Source organism: Mercurialis annua, linkage group LG7 (genome assembly GCF_937616625.2).
Source record: "Mercurialis annua linkage group LG7, ddMerAnnu1.2, whole genome shotgun sequence".
Lineage (NCBI taxonomy): Eukaryota > Viridiplantae > Streptophyta > Magnoliopsida > Malpighiales > Euphorbiaceae > Mercurialis > Mercurialis annua.
Genome location: NC_065576.1, coordinates 43,119,921 through 43,139,098, shown reverse-complemented (window position 1 = coordinate 43,139,098; position 19,178 = coordinate 43,119,921). Strand labels below are relative to the sequence as shown.

Genomic DNA, 19,178 nt, shown 5'->3' with positions numbered 1-19,178 from the left:
ATCAAAATTGATTTTTTTTTATATCAATTCGTTCTTGAATTTATTAATTTTAAATTTCATCAATTAGTCTATTCTTAAATTAAATATATTTAATCTCATTGATAAAAATTGGTAAATTCCAATATATTAATGAACCAAAAAGTTTACATTAGTGTTAATTCTCCATTGCCCCCTAATTTGAAAGGAAAATTAATATTCAAGTCAGAATTCACTTGATGACAAACAGCTAATGGTTTTATCATTTGTTTGCATTCAAGCTCAAGTAGTACATTAATTATGAGTCAAGTACCTATGTTTACAATAGAAAACGTTCATGACTGTCTAGTTATCATAGATACTGTAACTCAAAACTAACAACTTATCCAGTTCAACATGCATAGAACAGTAGTTGCTGGGTTAAACAGCTTCAGTTTTTGAAAGACAGCTGAAATGTAGGATCAATAATCATCACCATATGCTCGAAAACTATACCGCTCCTGATACGGACCATTGAAAAAAAGATCCGCTTCCAACCATTTAGGATAACGAACCAAGTCGCCAGCTACAAACCGCATGTAACGTTCGCTTCCTTCAGGGACTACTCTCACCTCCCCTTCTTCGACATAAACTAACTGGTCCGTCTGCCAATCCCACGGCAACTTGCACTTCCCGGTCTTCCACACCGACCATTTTGACACCCCGAGCTCTGCCAATCGGTCTGCTGTTACTTCTCGTTCTACCTTCACATTGTATAATTCTTCTAAAGACTTCTCTACTCGCATCGCCTTTATACCGCAACGTTGCACATTGCCGCTTCTGAAGTTGATACAAGCTCTGCTACTAGTTGTTCTTACAGGCAACAAGCCACAGGCGGGGGCAGTTATCATGCTTGTTGCAGCCATCTAGTTCACCTGCTAAAAATGGCAAAAATTGATGAATTGTCAAACAAATATATCATCAGAACACAGTGTAGATTCCGAAGATCAACACCTGAAGGAAAATTCACACCAGAAACCAGGAAAGTTCAAGCAAATCATTCTGAAGGAAGTTTTGGAATATCATCTATGTTGCCCGGAAACGAAAAAACATTCACATAATTTATTACGAGCATACTCCACGGCCTATCATACTTGGGGATAAAGCAGTCAGTGACCGGCTGACCGCCCCACCCCGGTTCTGAAAATTTTCAAGACCAATGAGTATCTAATAATTTTTCTAAAAAAATTGGGGTAAAGCAGTTGGGGTTTGATATTATTAATATTACTCAAACAAATTGCATCTATTCAGCTAAACCTAATTCAATTTCTTAGTCATGATTTGTTGACTTCAGGGTTGAATTTAGGTTTTCTCATTTAGAAATGTAATTTTTTAGCAAATTTAACAGCAAAATATTTTATTATCTTGAATCCTAACACAGAATTTTTAGTCTTTCCTATTCATGCAAAATGTTACTCCATTTAGTTTCCTCCCTCTTTTCCCTCAGTTTCTCAGTAACCAAACAGAAAATAGAAAAAGAATGCAGAGAGAGCTTGCCTGGTTTATCCAAGCTCTGAACAGAGCAGGCTTGAAGAAGAAAGTTTTTTTTTTTTTTGGTTGTAAAACCTTGTAGAACTCGAGAGGTTTATTATCTGAATGATTTAGCTTCATATTAAAGTCACAACTGGGTCAAGAGTTTATATGTCACCCGCAGGTACAGTTACCGGGTACCGGGCCTTTCGGTCACTGTCTTTTCCTGTTTTTTTGAGCAAGTTAACAAAACGGAGGCAAATTCAAAGGACATAACGTGTCAAGTTGTGTGACACATGAGCTACATTAATATGGAGTGGTAGCTTGTTGGTGATAAATTGAGAATCTTTCAGTTTGGTTTGGGAGATGGGGATGATTCAGTGTGATGGGCTGCTTCAATACACAAAGATGACTCCATTAATGCACATAAGGAAGATGAGAACTCAGAGGAGCATGTCCCTGAAAGCACAAGCTGTTCCTTCTAGAACCCAGGTACAAAATGTTGCTGAACTTTTTGTTTCTTCCTAAGAAAAATTTGAGGGTATGCTTTGTTTCAAGTATCCAAATGAAGTAGGTGGCTATAGTTTCACAAGGAAATGGTTATAGTATTGGGCATAAGTTGGCTTGTGTGTTGTTATTATAAAATATTCTTATTGAATCTTTGAGGTAATTGGTTATACTCATTTTCTATGCTTGCAAGGTCTTTTCTTTTAAACTGAGAGGTTTGTTTTGGGAGTATTAGCTTGTAATTAAATGTAAGAAATACTAAACTCCAACAATAGTTATCATTATCTCTAACACCCCCCGGACACGAATTGTCCCATTAAGCTTGAAATGAGAACAAGCATAGATCCAATTTATCTTGTGTATTTAATTAATCAAAAGGGGTTTGCCAAATCGAACTCTAGACCTTTCAATAACAGAGGTTTCGATGACTTGTCAAATAATCATCTATCCAGAAGGTCGAGAACAATAGCGTTAGTTATCTCTAACAGTTTTAAGTGTCACTTGAATTGAATGTCTAAAAGCTGAGATATAAAGGGACAACGAATTAGTTGTAATACGGATTCCTTAGGTGTCATACTGTGTTCTTTCTTTTATAGAATTGCAAGTTTGCAACGCGCTGAAATATAACCATGGGGAAGGAAAAAAGAAAGAGCAGAACCAAATAATGCATGTTTCAGTCATTGGTAAAATTGAAGTTGTTAGGTGGAAACCAAGTTTATGAAATTTGCTTTGGAGCATTCTCAATTCTCAACATTATTCTTCTTTTTAAAAATCAGACATCGATACAAATCTATGAAGTGTACTTTGGTTCCAAGTATATGTATCTGCCACGAAAGACGCGTAACCATAATTCGTAGTGGTAGGTGATCTTTGGAATGGATTAAGAGACTACACTTATGCTGGCATTATAATTTTATCTGATCTAATTGCTTCTTCCACACATATTAATGTGCCATATTCTTCTTTTAATCTGTAGAGAATAATGGAGAACATTTCAGTAAGTAGTGAAGTTGGTGGTGCTGGTGGGGCATACTCTTACGATGCTCTAAAGAGATTGGACCGCGTTTGGTCTAGCATCTGCTCTCAAACTGGTAAAATTCATGCTACTCCCATCTGCTATAACCTTTAACATGAATTTCCAGGAGTGCTTTAAAACTTTAGTATTTTTTACATTTATTTTGAAGATTTCCGAGAACCTCAGCGAATAGTTTCAAGTATGCCATCTGTGTCAAGCAGTTCCGATGTGACAGATGAAGACAAATTTGATGTGGTTGTATGTGGAGGTACTTTGGGAATCTTTATTGCTACAGCATTGAGTGCTAAAGGTCTTCGAGTAGGCATTGTGGAAAGGAACTTACTGAAAGGGGTATAGTGTACTGTGGAGTTCTTTCTTGAGATAATATAGAGCATAAAGAATTGCTTCTGAAAGATGAATTATTCTAAATGATTAGAGGGAACAAGAATGGAATATCTCAAGGAAAGAGCTTTTGGAGCTCGTAGAAGTTGGAATTTTATCAGAGGATGAAATTGAAAAAGCTACAGCAGCAAAATTCAACCCTGTAAGTTTTTGAACTTCACGAGCTGATCAATATTTCTTAGCCTTTACTGAATAATTACAATTTTTGTCAAAGATCTCCAGTTGCAAATAAATCAAATAAGCACATTTATGTAAAGTTTCCTTGAAGTTCAAAGTTTCTATATGTGTGTTTGTTTATCATGTGCACTATGGTGTTAAGAGCTTCATTTAAATGTTTTAGGAAGCATGAGCAAAATAACTGAGACCTTTAGAACATCTAAGGCTCAAAGGTGTAGTGGAAATGAAAGAAAATACACTATTGTGTATGAAATGAATTTTGCATCTTTTCAAAAACTAAGCGAGGGAGCCTCCTCCTCCACCATACTAAACTTTATCTGTTGAAGTCATTCTCCTGAATGCTATCCAATTTCTGATTCTCCTTTTGTTGGTTCCAATTCTATGCAACTTATGATATGTGCAGAACAGATGTGGATTTGAAGATAAAGGCGAAGTCTGGGTTGAAGATATTCTTAATCTTGGTGTTTCGTGAGTTTCATCTTTTTAATTCACGCTTCTTATATAGCTGATCAAAACAAAACAGCAGTTGTTTGTTGACATCATCCCTATAACAGATTTTAACTTCAATGCCATGCAACTATTCAGATTGAAATCTGTTTGTTTCATTTCCTTGCCTCGTGGCTCTGTGTGTTATACCAAGATATGTTTAATTTTAGGTGTGTTATTTAGCATAGACAACTAACATGTGGAAAGTATGGTGGTAATTGCCAATAAGTAGTATCATTTTTAATTTTCTATGGTACTTGAAAGCTATTACTGATGATTTATGTGGAAATCATGTTATCACCTACTTCATCAAGTATTGGGGTTAAAAAGTACTCTCTGTCAATATCTTACAAACTGCGCTCTACAGTTATTTATCGCGTGTCTGTGAATTGAATTATTACGCAGTGAATATTCCTCCCCAAACTTTCAAAAGCTTGAATTAATTTTTAAATTTAACTATATCTTAGAAGAATTTGTTTCCACTCTTATTTTAGTTTTGCTGTCACACAAAATGTCTTCAAGATATGGTGACATTTAATTTTAATTTTCTATTATTACAGGCCTGCAAAGCTTATAGAGATTATGAAGAAACGCTTTATATCCCTCGGTGGAGTTCTCTTTGAAGAATACAGTGTCTCAAGCATTTGCATATATGAGGATGCTGCAGTGAGTCCACCAACTCTTCTATAATTACACTTTATTATTTTACGTATTGTTCATTAACCTTGCTGCGCTTACAATTTGTTCCACAGGTTTTGGAACTTGTAGAAGGAAAAAAATTGTCAACCCGTCTAATCATTGATGCAATGGGGAACTTTTCACCTGTGGTTAGACAGGTCAAGTTCCTTTTATTCATTAGCTTTTGAAGTCCTATGAATACTGGGGAACCAACAATTGGCTGATACACGATTGATTACATGCGCATTTATTACTTCTAATTTTGATGTTTCCTTTCCGTTTCTGCAAGCGATTCTGAAACTCTGAAACTTTATTTTTATAATCAATTCTTGAAAAAAGAAGTTGCTTCGTTGTTTCCAGTTTCAACATTTTGCATTTTTGTTTCCGTTTCCGTTTCCCGTGCAACATAGATGCAATATCTACCCAAACTGATTGGTGAAATGTGCTTACCAGATTAGAGGAGGAAGGAAGCCTGATGGGGTTTGTCTTGTTGTGGGGTCTTGTGCTCGTGGTTTTAGAGATAATTCTACAAGTGATGTCATATATAGTAGCGCGTCTGTGAAGAAGATAAAAGAGTCAGAAGTACAACTATTTTGGGAGGTAATTTAACTTTCAAGTACAATGCAAATTCATTTTGCAATTCATATGCTTTAGGGTGTGAAGCTCATTTATCAACATTCTCACAGGCATTTCCAGCCGGTTCAGGTTCTACGGATCGCACTACTTACATGTTCACCTATGTTAGTCCTCAACCTGGATCACCAAAATTAGAAGATCTATTAGAAGCCTATTGGGACTTGATGCCAAAATATCAGGTAAGTTCTTAGATCTAGTTTTATTTGCATATATGTGTAGGTATTTTGCTTAACATTCATGCATGAAGTAAGATGTAACTCTGTTTATTAAATTCTTTTGTTTATTTTTCATTTACTATATATCGAGTCAGAAAATGCAGTTTCTGATGTTACTTTTATTTCTCCATCATTAACTAGTTCTTGAGAGATGTGTAGTTTCGTCTCTGCCCTTCTTTTTTTCTTATGTACATAGCTGATTAGTTGGTGATGGTCTGTATTTTTCACTTCGCAGGGAGTCGTTCTTGACAATCTAGAGATAATGAGAGTTATTTATGGAATCTTTCCTACATATCGTGACAGGTATTAACGCAAGTATTGTAGATGCAATGTCTGCTTGTATACTTTTAAGATCATTTTAAGTATTATTCATTTGCTACAAAGCGATATTCGTACTTTCTAATGATTTGAATGTGCCGCGTATATTTTATCTTCAAACTTAACATATGATCAACTTTTTCAGTCCACTGCCGGCAGCATTTAGTCGTGTCTTACAGGTATTCTTCACTGCAACTCTGTTATGCTTCAACTATATCCGTACATATAATTTTTTTTCTGCAGTTTGGTGATGCAAGTGGCATACAGTCACCTGTTTCGTTTGGAGGGTTTGGAAGCTTGACAAGGCATCTCGGAAGATTGTCAACCGGTATATTCTCTGAGTATGTTGTTTTTATTTTCTGATCACTAGGTCAATGAACTATTTCGGAAATGGTCCTCGTATTATGGAGGAAAATAATTTGTATGGTGTCAAATAGGGTGTGCATTCTTTTCAAACCAATCTGATCCTAACCAAACCGAGATTTTAAAATTTTCAAAATCAAACCGAAATAAATTTATAAAGATTGAAAATATTTCAAACCGGAAAGAACAGAACCAATTTGTACCAAAAGTGAACTGAACCTAAGAAACTGAATTTATGCAACCGGAGTAACATGTAGAAACGTTGAAGCGGAAAACTTACAAGTATAGTGCTTATTTTTGTCTGAAGGAATCTATGAAGCAATCAGCGGGGATTTTCTTGATGCGTACAGCTTGTCTCTGCTAAATCCATACATGGTTGGTAACTTATATTCATTCATGTGTATAAAAGCAGCAAGTTGTAGCAAATCATGAATGAAATCTCGATATTGCAGCCCAACTTGAGCGCTTCATGGTTATTTCAAAGAGCAATGTCAGCCCAGCAAAAATCCAATGTTTATCCAGAGTTCACTAATGATCTTCTTCATGTAAATTTTCAGAGTATGCAGGTAAAGTCTATGATCATTTTATGCGGCATAACAAAGTTTTGAATTTTCTTTCACATGCCTAACAGAATGTGTTTGTTCTTCTCTAGAGGCTAGGTGATCCAGTTCTAAGACCATTCCTGCAGGTTATTTCTCTTTCTATTGTTCTAAGTTCATTCTATTGGTTAGTTGAATGTAGCACGGATATATGGACAAGGTGAAACAGTGTTATTTTAAGGTTTCCTATGTTAAAAATGTAGTTGTGTCCTAAACATCAAGTTTTCGACATGTTCCCGAAATGAAAAACGTTGATTGAATGAACTAAAATAGAATACTAAAACTGATTTTGTTTACTTTGCAGGACGTTATACAGTTAGAGCCTCTTGCCAAGACATTGGGCCTTGTTATGCTAACTAAACCTCAAATTATCCCATCTATATTCAACCAGGTGAGTTTTTTTTCATGAAATTGTTCTTTGAGCAAAGGATCATTGCAGCCTCTGCTCTTGTGTCACATGGTCAATTAATCCACACTTAGCTATTTTAATCAATTAAAGATAATATTTTCTATTTTAGGTCGATAAGGTGTACGTTCAGAGACCGCAATAAAGTGTACGGTCAGGGACCGCAATGACTCAATTAAGGAGTTAATTGACCTAATGATAGAGAATATTGTCCCTTATTGACCTATAAATAGAGAGTATTGTCTCTAATTTATTAAAATATCCGAGCATGACCGTGACACACAAGTTTAGAGATCGTGGTGATCCTTTATTCACTGTTCTTTACATTTACCTACAATATGATTTCTGTCAAATATGAAGATAACTTCCATCTATAACAGGTGAGATTTTCTCTGTCAATTCTTCTTATCTATTGTCCTGCTATGTTTACTTTATACTTGCATAATATGTCGATGTTTAATATATAGTTTCATAAAATGATGAACTAGAACATAGCGTTATATTTATATGGTTTGGTTCTGGTTCTGTTTCTGTTTCGCTTCCATTAGGTATCGATTCTCTCATCAGGTTCTTGATTTGAAAATTTTATTTACCGGTTCCTATTTAGGTTCTAGATAAGGAACTTGTAACAAACCAAAATATCTATACGGTTCTGAGCCAAATGGGAACCAAAATGAAAATCTGGTTTTGGTTTCCAGTTCAAAACTGAACCGTGGCTAGGGCTAATCATATCTATCCAAGAATATGGTGGGAAAATAGATATTCTCACTTACTAGCGAAGAAGATATGATTGTAAGTACTCATGTGGCGAAATGAATCTGTTGGCTTTCAGGTCGGTATTCAAGTGCTTCTTGACTGGTCTGGCCATTTTTTCATGCTGAGTTCCTATACTTTTCTCTCCAGCTTTGCTGACCCTCTGATCAGGTAATCAAAATCATGATTTCCTAGTTAGATGTATTTGGACTCGAGAGTATCTCATCATTTTGTCTAATGTGTGCATTCGGTTCAAAACGAACCTAACCCAACCAAAATTTTGATTTTTTTAAAACCAAATAGAACCATTTTTATAATTTTTTTACTTATTTCTTGTAAGGCCATTGCTGGATGGGGTTCCAACGAAGGTGAAGTACGAGTGGAAGAGGCGTCTCGATGCTTGGAAATATGGATCGGGTTTAGATTACGAGTTATGAAATGGAGAACGAGAGTGTCATTGGAATCAACTGAAATACTACATGTAAGTTCTGAAGCTCTTCTGCATCTAATCTCATTCTATCACGCTGTGCAGATCAACTTGCTAATCAATAATTCAATATGTAAATGATTGTCGGACTGCAATCTTATATAATCGTGACGTGTCTAAAATTGTATATATATTTTTATTTATTTTTAAGACAATGGAAATCATTTATACAATATTTACTTTGAGTCAACACCACACACTAATATACAGTTTATGAGAAATTACATAGAAATCAATGGGAGGTTTTAGCACCAAAAATTTTGGATAACTCCTTTACCATAGGCTTCTCTTTGATATTTTCCTCCTTGCTCGCATGCCATTTCTTTGTTGTATCTTCGGTCTGAAGGTTAAATTAAATCAGACATTTAAATAACCAAAATCCCGTTATACCGAATTAAAAGATTAAAGTTTTAAAATAAAAATAATTTTAATCTAACTTCAGTTTGTATAAATTTATCAAGTCATGCAATTATAAGTAGCACAAACTTGTAAATTTGCTTACCCATCTTCTCAAAGGCGCCAATTTTCCTCTAATCATGTCAAATTTTGGTTGAACAAGATCGTTCACATTGCTTTTAATATCATCACTCTGCAACAATATAAAAAAAGTACAAAAAGAAAGAACATTAAATATCTGTATATTAAACTGATCATCAATTTCAGTGGCTATTTTGCAAAATGTCATAAAAAAGAAGCACAATTGCACACTTACATTGTTCATCTTTAGCTTAGAAACTGCACAACTGAACACCAAAGTAGCTCCACCAAACACTACTGCAGTAGCAACTGCAAAGGCCTTTCCAACTGCAAATTTTTATTCTGTTATCTTATTGCTTATAAGTTATAATTACGGTTGTGCGTTCAATTTATTCAGTTCGATTAGATTAGAAATCGATCAAAACCAACCAATTAGAGTTTGTTGAATTTCCAAACTGAACCAAATCGAATTATATATAAGTTCGGATTACATCAAACGATTGTTCGGTTAAAAATCCAAATTTTTAATACATTTATTTTTTAATTTTAAAATTAATTTCAACATTAAAAAATTATGGTCTAATAATTTTTCATATATGCTTATTAGCATATTTATATATTGTATGAAATTTACTAATTTATATGGCAAACTTAAGGAATAAAGACTCAAAATGTATAAATATATGTATTTATATTAATTCTAAAAAAAATATTCGTCTTTTCAGTTATTTTGGTTTTTAAAACGTCCATACCAAACACCAACCTTTATATACATACAAACCGAACTAAATCATATTCATTAAATAACCGAACCAAAATTATAATTCCGGTTCGGTTTGATTTGGTTACGCCCCTGCTTATAAATACATTACAAGCAACACTGTATAATTTTATTGAGTATGATAAGGACTCAAGTGCTTCTATAATCTAACCTCAAGGATGTTTTTGAACTTATCCAAAGAAAGAATGAGAAATTAACAAAAACACACCTTGAGTAAGCCCTTCAGCAGCAGCCTTCAATTTCTCAGGATTAATAGGGGCATATCTGTCTTTTCTCAATTCATTCGCCGTCGAAGCCGACACCGAATTCTCCTGCGACGGCAATTCCCATCTGATATCGCCGATCCACAAAAAAAAAATCAACAAACACCGAACAGAACAAAATAGAAAAAAAAAATTAATTTTAATTATTACCTTTTGGGTCCAAAAGTGACCTGAGGAAGAGAAACGTAAGCTCGAAGAGGATTGATTAAATCGGGCGAAACAAACGGTTTATTAGGATCGTTCGATTGAAGAACCCATTTTGAAGCGGTAGAAAGTGAAGATGAATCGGACGGTTTACCGTAAATATAGGACGGTAAAGAATGTTTGAGAATTTCGGGAAGCACGTCGGCTTGGGATTCTTGATTATTATTATTAGCGGCGGAGGAGATCGGATTCGGAGGAGTTTTAGCAGAGGCGGATAGTTTATCGGTGAGACGGTTAACGGCTTGTTTGGATTCCTGGAAAAAGAAAGCGGCTTCTTTTCCTGCTAATCTTCCTCCTGCTAGAAAACTCATTTTTGGATATTTTTTGATTTTGATTTGCAAGGTATTTATAGTTTAACTGTGTTATTAACTTATTTTATTTTATGTCTTTTTCTAATTTCCTTAAAGAGCAAATTTTTGACTTTCTATTTCTTGGCAAAGGATGATTTTTTTTAAATTTAATTGGAAAAAGAATATTTCAAATTAATAAAATAAAAGAAAAGAAAAGGAAATAATTTATATCTACTTAATTCTAGCCGAATTTCTATAAATATCAGTTTTAACAGGTTATCACCATTTTGTTAATTATTTTGAATTTTAAAAAGTATTTATTAAATGAAAAATGGTTAGAATCCATAAGCTCTTTCATAGTATTTCACTATTTCTTCATTGTCGTCGTTGCATGGCCTTTTCATGAAAGTATTTTGTGTGAAAAATTATACAACACAAAAAATTCTTTATCGTAAATGCTCATTCGTTTACAGTAAAAATGATGTGGCGCAACGGTTGTACAACATAAACACTCTGTTTATGTTCTTATCTCCACTCTTTAGTCAAATCTATCTAGATTTTTCAGTCCAAAATTGTTCCTCTTAAAGACGAGCTTGATATAAACTATTTTTAATTGTCAGATCAGATGGTGTTCCAATCAATTAGATAATCTAGTTGAGCATTTGAATGAACCTTTCACAGTCTGCAATTCCTAAACTGCCAATGGAATCCTCAACTCTTGACAATGTGAAATATTGTTATCAAATATGCCTTTTCTTCGTCAAGTATCTTGCGTTGTTCGTCGATCAGTGTATATATTGAAGAAAGATGAAGAGAACTGCTGTATCTAGAGCATGGTCTTGTTTTTTTTCCAGCATTGTCTCTCTGGCAATAGTAAAGCTCTGCAGATTTTGTTTTTCCTATTGTCATTCATTCATGGTGCTTTTGAGCTATGGCTAAAGTTGCTTTTTACGCTCAATTACTAAAAAAAAGAATGGCTGTACATCACGCGTTTTATTTCTTTGACGGGGAGACCTAATATCTACAAAATTAAAAATACAGAGACCTAATATTGACAAATAAAAGTGTAGGAATTTAATGCCAGAAATTGAACAATTGCATGAATTCAAATATGCATTTTGCCCAGCATAATAATTATCCCTAAAAATTATTTCTATTCTCATCCCCATAAAAAATTAATGAACAAGACGATCACTTCATCAATTACCGAAAGATCTGCCTGCATTGTCAATAGTCACACAGGAGCTGACTTTGCTATAACCTAAACATGAATATCCAAAACAAAAAAAGAATCGAACCGAATAATCAGTTTTTTTTTTAATTTCTCATAAAATCAGATAGGCTCCACTAAAAAATCGACTGCATTCAATTCAACTTGAACCGAATGCGCACGCCTAATTAAATCGAGTAGGAGCCGAGCGGTGCTATCACCAAAATACGTATACCCCCAATAAATTAAACAGCAGTCAATTTCAAGCGTCAGCTTAAAGAAAGCTTATGAACATTAACCATGCTCATCTGTAAATAAATTATAGTCACATTTTATAACCATTTATAAACTTTTGTTAGCTTTTCCATTTTCTAGCCAAAATTTCATCTGTATCAGACAACATAATTTGTTGACACCTTACAATTCCAGCTGCTCCTCCGGAGCACAACCATCTCTCACTACCTTTATTCATATTCCATCTAACTCTATGCATTGCTATAATCTTTGGTGGCGTAACTTCAGCTTCAGTCGCGGCTTCTCCTTTTCCTGTTTCTTTATGCAGTCTGTCATCTTGATTCTCTCCTCTCGTTTTCTTACTGACATTTTTAGATTTTTTTTTGTTTCGACTTCTAAAAGCTCCTAGTGTTTCGTCCCATTCGCATTGCATTCGCTCGTCATTTCCATAGGATTTGGCTGCCACGGGTTCAACAAAATGATCTTAATGGAAGAGAGGAAATTACAGCATGTAGTAATGAAATGAAACTGCTTTAACATACCGAGTAATCGGTTTCTTTTTTTTTCCAGACACAACTTTGCTAAAGCCTTCATTGTTCTTGGTTTTTCCCCAACAACTGGCTTCTTAAAAACCAAAGGGATGTCTGGTGATGGAATGTTAACAGTAATAGCCGCCACGTCTTTACTCATGAATCCGATCATAAAATGTGGAGTTCGATTCCTTGATGGGTCTACTGATTTTGTTATGAGCTGATTATAGATAGAATACAGATAAGTTTTACTCTTGGCAATGCTAAATGAAGCAAATTGGATATATTTTCTAACTTTTATTCAGAATATTAATTATGAGTGATTTAACTAGTAATGCTGAATGAGCTCCATTCTGTGTTATGTTTCGACGTAATAAGATTATAAAATGTAGAATTTTTTTGACAGATGGACTCAAAGAGTACCTTTTCTATCGTAAACATGCATAAAAAGAGAAAATGTCAACCACGAAAAAGTTGGAAGAGTTCAAATTTTTGAAAGTATAATAAAATACTGCATAAATAGTCCCAACTCACAATATGAATTCATAGAAATAGGTTCTTTTACGGACGAGTTACTGATATTGTGTCGGATGAGTTGCATTTAGAGGGGTAAATAAGTTAAAAAGAAAATAAAAATCAACTAACCTGGAAGCGGCGAACTGTACCATCTGCACTGCAATATGCAACCAAGCCTATAGAAATTCATAAAAAAAATATAGATGATGACCAAACTTATAAACAATAAAAACTAAGCATGTTCAACTATTTTACCTCACTTACATTGAAAAGGAACCGTATATATAAGTTTCAATAAAATGTTCCAACTCCACAACTATTTTCAGCAGAAAACTTATCTTACATGCAAGCAAAATGCTGCTTACAGAATTATAGCTGGAGATATAGTGGTGTAACTGGTGTTGGCCATTGAATGGATCAAATTAGAAAAAAGATGGTAAATTAAAAGGATTGATGAAAGCATTTATAGATAGAAGCATCCTTTTCTGAGCCAATTCAAAAACCTAGGAGGCCAGGACAAATATATATATCTTGTGCAGCTATGTTGCACATAAACTTCTCGAGTCCTACGTTTAATATTTCATTTCTATTTTCAAAAACGCTTCTGAAACTGCAAAACTCAATATTTATAACTTATTCTTATAAAATATATTGTTTCCAAAATAAACTATGGGCACTCTCCCATTCCCTCAAAATTCCATGCTCTATAAGTATGAAAAAATAGAATTGGAAGCACATGGGACATACCCGTTTTTCTCGACACTTGAACGCTCCAAATAGCATGGGATGGAATATCTAAAATATTATGAATTCCTGGTTGTTTAGGCTCAACGGAAAGCTGTACATGAGCATCATTTGCAGCCTTCGCCAAGCTAAGGAGTCTCATTGTTCCATCATGAAATGATAGGATAATAACTCTGAAAGTGTGAGCAATGAACAACTTAATTGCAATAAGAAGTATAATAAACAAGAAAAATCCAATCAAAGTAAACAAAAAAGAAAAAGATCGATAATACACTTTGGATCTGGCAGCCAATCGAGACTATAAATGATTTTTGGTGCTGAATGGAGATCCCATAAAGGTCGGAATGGATCACTGAATAAGCCCGAAATTATGTCCTTAGTGTGGCATGTAATAAAACCATACATAAAATTTTAAAATGAATCTCAGAGTCTCTGAACTCCCTATGCTCTGTACAAGATGAATACATAATACAAACTAGAGACAACAAAAATAAACAAATTCCACGACAAATTTAAAGAATCCAAATTAGGCAAGCTTTGAATGCCTCGTTTGGAAAAACAAAGTGATTACTAGCTTTTCTTTCGAAAAGTTCAATTAAGTCCCGCAACTAAAAGAAAAAAATCCAATCGCAATAAGATGAAAATAATAACATGAATCTTTTATCAAAAGGAAAATTATATAGTTAAGAACAGCAGCATCAGAAAGCACACAATCAAGAACCTCAAAAAAACAAACAACATATATACCGTAAGTCCCAAAACTTCAGACCTCCGTGTCCACCTGTGAGTATAATATTTCTGCTCTCTTGATCACTGAAAATTTCCAAAATAAAAATTTAGCCAAAAGCTGGATATATTTTAATGGCCTTTCTATATATAGCGCGTCAAGCTAAATATATTTTAATCACTCATTTGCAACAAAATAAAAAGAAACTAAATACTATATACAATTGAGAACATTAGAAAACTTTAATATTCAAATCCCTGACCTTCCATTTGGACCCCATGCGACCGCTCTAATAGCATCTGTACCTGTGCTGAAACACATAAAAGGCCTTGTATCTGAAAAGTAAAAATATTAGTATAATGAAATAATAAATACAATTTCCGCAAAAAGTATGAGACTTGACATAAAACATATCTTGACAATATAAGCACTAAAATATTCAACTCATTACCTCCAGATGTACCATTTGCAGAAAACTTCCATAAAGCAACCTGGAAGTTGAAAAAATTGCTTTAAGTCTCTGATAGTTTTAACCAAGTTACTAGAATCTTCAACTTCATTAGAAAGTTCAAATTTTGATCATTCACATTGGTCTTTATAGTACTTAATAAAGAAGCTTTATCGTAACTTTAATTAATTCAATAGTTGATGTTTTTAGTGCTATCATTCATTAATTTAAAAGTTTTTGAGGCTGCAGATAGTATTTGCTGGCGGTAAAGTTTGTTGCTTTGCATAATATTCAATTCCAAACTACATGCAAAATTATGATAGCAACCAACAACAGTCTTAAGATGCAGACCAAAGCATGATATTATTAAATATGACAACAAAAATAAATAATGAACAAATTACCGTTCCATCATCGCATCCAACAAGTAAGTAATCTTGGGGGTTTGAAGTTGACCACTCTACTGTCAGTGGGATGCTGCATAGAAAGTAGTGTTCAGAAATTACAACAAAACAGATAAACATTGCCACATTATGGTTAAAGAATATATGGTTTGGTAGCTCATCAATTAAGGCAAAAAAAACATTTGGTAGATAAACTTTTGAGTTGATTGATTATCTGATAAAGAAAATAAAATTACTTAGATATGCAAGTAAGTTACCTCTGTATATGCCCGTGGTTGCTGATTAAGCCTTTAAATACAGGCTCCAATTTAACAAATCGAGGATCAGTACCTTCTCTATGAGAAGAAGAATAAATAACTTTTGTTACATGAGGAAGAGGAACATCCCATCTGCAAATTAAAAGGGAGACCATGAGCTACTAGCAAGTAAAATAAAATGGAAACCAACTAATAAGGACTGGCATACCTAAACCAAGGCTTACATTTATGAAAAAGTCAATAATAATGATAATAAAAAGAAATATAATAAATGCAGTCATACAGTTTGATGCATATTCCAAATACCACTTTTCAGATCCATCATATTTATCATGTAAATTCATTCCGAACATTACACTATTGAAGTAATATATTAGTCTCGACATTTGCCAAGTTCTATAAAACTTCATGCTAAATGCATTAAATCCGATAAATTTGCAGCCTGCAAGTTAGGACATATAAATATCCTTATTTTCTATTATCCTTATTCCTTAATGATTCATATTAGAAAATTAAATAAAAACTCACATTATAAATCATAACTTAAACATAGACTTACACTTCTAGAAATCCATTTCCTAGCAAGACCGCAAGATAACCCATTCGATGCTTGCATTGGGAGTCGGATCCATTACATGGCCGCCATTTTACATCCCATACAACTTTTCCATCATGAGCCAGGCATAACACAGCTCTTGGCAAAGCAACATCCGCTGGAATAATACAAGAATCCGAGTTGATATCCCCAGAAACATTATCTAAACCACAGTCAAGCACTACAGCATCCTTTAATGTGTTCTCCTGTATTTGGTGGTTTATAGAAAAAGATTGATCATCTTCACTTTGAGCCAATAATGGTGAAGATGAAAAACCAGAACATTTACCACCAGCCTTTGCTTTACTTTCCCCTCCTCTGATTTGACCAACAGGTTTAGCAGTTAAACTACATGCAAGGGCTTGAAGAGATTCATCATTTGGCTTCTTTCTGGGTCGTCCTCTTGGCTTCTTAAATTGAGTTGAATTGTCCTGTGTGGTTTCATCGTTAAGAGATTCTTCTATTGGCTTCTTCCTTGGTCTACCTCTTGGCCTCTTGATCTGAGTGCAGTTCTGGTTTGTAGCCTTTCCATCAGAATCTTCTTCTAGTTGTGTCTTTCTAGGTCGTCCTCGGGGCCGCTTTACAATAATAGACTTGTCATTGCTCTTTTCAGTCACCTGTTTTGACCTTTGTAGCTGAACTGATGTCTTTTCATCATCTCCACTGACATTTAAAATGCACCATATCTGAACAACACCTCTTCCAGCAACCGCCGCGCCTATCTTGTTATAACAAGAGTCGGGAGGATGAGCAGCAACAGCAACAAACTAAAAGAGTATATGACATAGATAAGAGTGATATTAAGACAAACCCGAATTTCTGAAGAGTTTCTGAAAGTTTCCGAAACAGGAAAACTCATCCTATATAAGGTTTTCGTGCAACCTAGTAGTTGCCATAAGTTGTCCGGTATGGCAGCTTAAGTACTTTACAAGAAATCACATCCACCGGAAAAATGAGAGAGCAGAAAATTAATACCTCACAATTTACATGACCAGAAGACCTTTCTTGATCCCTAGGACACCAATCTAATCCCCAAACAGGCCCTCCAACGTGCATAACAAAGTCTTTGCTATAGTAAGAAGGAAATAAATAAGTTTGAAAGAGCACATTGCAAAGCTTGCCGCACCTCATTGACAAAAAAAGTTTGACTACATGATTAAATTAAATTGAAAAGGCTTAGTGTCTTAAAAAAGCCAAAACGTTGCGGCTGAGGTCAATAATAACCAATACTTTCAAAATTGTCTGATTTAACCCAATTTGGTATTTGCTGCGTCAATTATAGCAATTTTAAAATATATTTTAAAATTTTACCTCACGTCATAGATGACTCAGCGTTTTCAATCAAAAATGCTGACATGCCACTTAAACCGAACCAAACCATCTCTCACTCTTAGCCCAAAAAAATGTCCAAACCGAATCTTTCTTCACGTACTCGTTATTAAAACATAGAAAAAATTAAGTGGCATATCAACACTTTTGATTAAGAAATACTGAATCATCTATGACATGAGTCATGACTGGTAAAATTTCAAATTATTTTCAAAAATTGCAATAATCGACACGACAAATAACAAATTAAGCTAAACGAGACGATTATAAAAGTATTGGTTAGAATTAAAATTGATCCTCATACGCAAAGTCATAAAATTAAAACCTGGATTTCGAAGCACCGTTGCCTCCATATAGCTCCTCTTTCTGTAACAAGAACACCAAACTAAAAAAACACAAACTCGAATCGAAAAAAATAACTTTTTCTTTACATTACCTCAGGAACAGTAGCTGATGAAAAATGAGGCAGATTAACTTGTCCAAGAATTTCTCTATCTTTTTTCCCACAGCTTTCAACTTCACAAGCAAACCTAACTGTTTTTGCTTCGTAATTATAAGGTTTCCATTCTCTGATTATTAAACAAAAAATTAAAAACCAAACAGCTACGAATAAATTGAGTTAATCTATACAGTGTTACCTTAAGAACGTAATCGATGAAGATAATTGTTGAAGTTCAGGAGAATCAGCAATTATTTCTGATTCTCCGCATAGCTTAGAAACTGTGTCGATTGCCGCGAGGTGATTCTCAATTGAATTATCAAACTCTGAAACCCTAATTTTTTGTTCTCCATCTCCCTCCATTGAATTCGTTTAATTTGGTGGGAATTCGCACCAATTTGAAAAATCTAACGGTAATTTGAAAAATCAAAAGCAACTGCCGGTTTATGGTGATTTTTTGTTTTTGCTTTTGAGTTCAGTAACCTGAGTTCGAACCCTAGGCCAGTATATTATAGAGAAAAAGAAATATATCGGGCACAAAACGGCAACTAAGGTGATGGAGAATGTTGTCGTTTTAATTTTTAGAAGTTGGTGGTAATTTAACGGTTAAAGGTACAAAAACACTATGTATGTTTGAGAATGAAACAAATATTGCCCTCAAACTTAAAAGGAGTACATATAAATAACTTTAAACTGATTGAGGATCGAATACTTCCCAGATTACTAAACTTTCAAATTATTTCAAAAGAAATACGATTTATTTAAAAAAAAATACCGAACTTTACTTGGAAGTGCGGCAAATTTAAAAGGGATTATTTTCCAAATACCTGTTTTGGTAAAATATTTACAACATTTTGGCCAATCTTTTTCTTATTTCCTACGTTACCTATTTTTTCTAACTTATTTACAAAAGTACCCACTATATATAGAAGTCTGATCTCATTTTAGGTTATACATAGCCATTCTTTCTCTCTCTCTTCTCTCTCAAAATTTTCTTTTCTTTTCTTCTTCTTTTATTCTTCTTTTCTTTTTCGTTTGATTTTCAGTTGTCTCCTTCGGTTACTTTTCTGTTCGTCTTTTCCGTTCGTTTTTCCGTTCGCGCTTTTATTCTTCTACTTCCGATAAATTTCTCGTCGTTTTTCCATTCATATTTTTCGTTCGCGCTAGTCCGTTCGTCTCTTCTGTTCGCGCTACGGATTTCTC

At 34.2% G+C, this 19,178-nt stretch overlaps 4 protein-coding genes across 7 annotated transcripts; 1 reads left to right on the top strand and 3 right to left on the bottom strand.

The window, feature by feature from the left end:
- Positions 1-212: 212 nt before the first annotated feature.
- Positions 213-1,625, bottom strand: LOC126656653 (uncharacterized). Of its 2 annotated transcripts, none has more exons than XM_050351263.2 (2): positions 1,513-1,625; positions 213-890 (listed from the first exon to the last, which is right to left on the bottom strand). In XM_050351263.2, exon 2 carries the CDS (start codon positions 879-881, stop codon positions 438-440), a length of 444 nt encoding a protein of 147 aa, XP_050207220.1. In that variant the 5' UTR covers positions 882-890; positions 1,513-1,625; the 3' UTR covers positions 213-437. The 2 variants fall into 2 exon arrangements, with proteins under 2 accessions (XP_050207220.1, XP_050207221.1); XM_050351264.2 differs by having other exon boundaries at positions 213-893; positions 1,513-1,624.
- Positions 1,626-1,752: 127 nt separating this feature from the next.
- On the top strand, positions 1,753-8,702 carry LOC126656650 (uncharacterized). Of its 2 annotated transcripts, none has more exons than XR_008791138.1 (18): positions 1,753-1,977; positions 2,969-3,083; positions 3,177-3,358; positions 3,444-3,551; positions 3,990-4,054; positions 4,633-4,738; positions 4,825-4,908; positions 5,204-5,350; positions 5,437-5,565; positions 5,837-5,904; positions 6,065-6,098; positions 6,163-6,247; positions 6,590-6,657; positions 6,735-6,848; positions 6,935-6,970; positions 7,186-7,272; positions 7,400-7,667; positions 8,120-8,211. XR_008791138.1 is itself a non-coding variant. In XM_050351260.2 (18 exons), the coding sequence occupies exons 1-18, from the start codon at positions 1,852-1,854 to the stop codon at positions 8,475-8,477; spliced, it is 1,743 nt and encodes a 580-aa protein (XP_050207217.1). In that variant the 5' UTR covers positions 1,753-1,851; the 3' UTR covers positions 8,478-8,702. The 2 variants fall into 2 exon arrangements, 1 of the variants encoding a protein (XP_050207217.1); XM_050351260.2 differs by lacking the exon at positions 7,400-7,667 and adding an exon at positions 8,381-8,702.
- On the bottom strand, positions 8,641-10,594 carry LOC126656652 (uncharacterized). Its single transcript, XM_050351262.2, has 5 exons — positions 10,199-10,594; positions 9,994-10,115; positions 9,240-9,331; positions 9,030-9,116; positions 8,641-8,867 (listed from the first exon to the last, which is right to left on the bottom strand). Exons 1-5 carry the CDS (start codon positions 10,561-10,563, stop codon positions 8,760-8,762), a joined length of 774 nt encoding a protein of 257 aa, XP_050207219.1. The 5' UTR covers positions 10,564-10,594; the 3' UTR covers positions 8,641-8,759.
- A 1,467-nt stretch (positions 10,595-12,061) lies between these two features.
- LOC126654951 (uncharacterized) lies at positions 12,062-18,446 on the bottom strand. Of its 2 annotated transcripts, none has more exons than XM_050348954.2 (15): positions 18,175-18,446; positions 17,973-18,105; positions 17,862-17,902; positions 17,183-17,276; positions 16,172-16,974; positions 15,613-15,744; positions 15,356-15,428; positions 14,955-14,994; positions 14,766-14,838; positions 14,524-14,589; positions 14,051-14,128; positions 13,780-13,949; positions 13,162-13,208; positions 12,529-12,736; positions 12,062-12,445 (listed from the first exon to the last, which is right to left on the bottom strand). In XM_050348954.2, the coding sequence occupies exons 1-15, from the start codon at positions 18,336-18,338 to the stop codon at positions 12,108-12,110; spliced, it is 2,460 nt and encodes an 819-aa protein (XP_050204911.1). In that variant the 5' UTR covers positions 18,339-18,446; the 3' UTR covers positions 12,062-12,107. The 2 variants fall into 2 exon arrangements, with proteins under 2 accessions (XP_050204911.1, XP_055962449.1); XM_056106474.1 differs by having other exon boundaries at positions 17,973-18,070; positions 18,175-18,260.
- Positions 18,447-19,178: the final 732 nt, after the last annotated feature.

Coding starts and splice junctions, on each gene's coding strand:
- LOC126656653 (XM_050351263.2), bottom strand. CDS start 881: ATGGCTGCAACAAGCATGATAACTGCCCCCGCCTGTGGCTTGTTGCCT.
- LOC126656652 (XM_050351262.2), bottom strand. CDS start 10,563: ATGAGTTTTCTAGCAGGAGGAAGATTAGCAGGAAAAGAAGCCGCTTTC. Junction 9,332..9,993: donor TGCTGAAGGGCTTACTCAAG/GTGTGTTTTTGT, acceptor AAAAATTTGCAG/TTGGAAAGGCCTTTGCAGTT. Junction 8,868..9,029: donor TGGCGCCTTTGAGAAGATGG/GTAAGCAAATTT, acceptor TTTAACCTTCAG/ACCGAAGATACAACAAAGAA.
- LOC126654951 (XM_050348954.2), bottom strand. CDS start 18,338: ATGGAGGGAGATGGAGAACAAAAAATTAGGGTTTCAGAGTTTGATAAT. Junction 14,590..14,765: donor GCATGGGGTCCAAATGGAAG/GTCAGGGATTTG, acceptor GGAAATTTTCAG/TGATCAAGAGAGCAGAAATA. Junction 13,950..14,050: donor GATTGGCTGCCAGATCCAAA/GTGTATTATCGA, acceptor TCACACTTTCAG/AGTTATTATCCTATCATTTC.
- LOC126656650 (XM_050351260.2), top strand. CDS start 1,852: ATGGGGATGATTCAGTGTGATGGGCTGCTTCAATACACAAAGATGACT. Junction 5,905..6,064: donor TTTCCTACATATCGTGACAG/GTATTAACGCAA, acceptor CAACTTTTTCAG/TCCACTGCCGGCAGCATTTA. Junction 6,971..7,185: donor TTCTAAGACCATTCCTGCAG/GTTATTTCTCTT, acceptor TTTACTTTGCAG/GACGTTATACAGTTAGAGCC.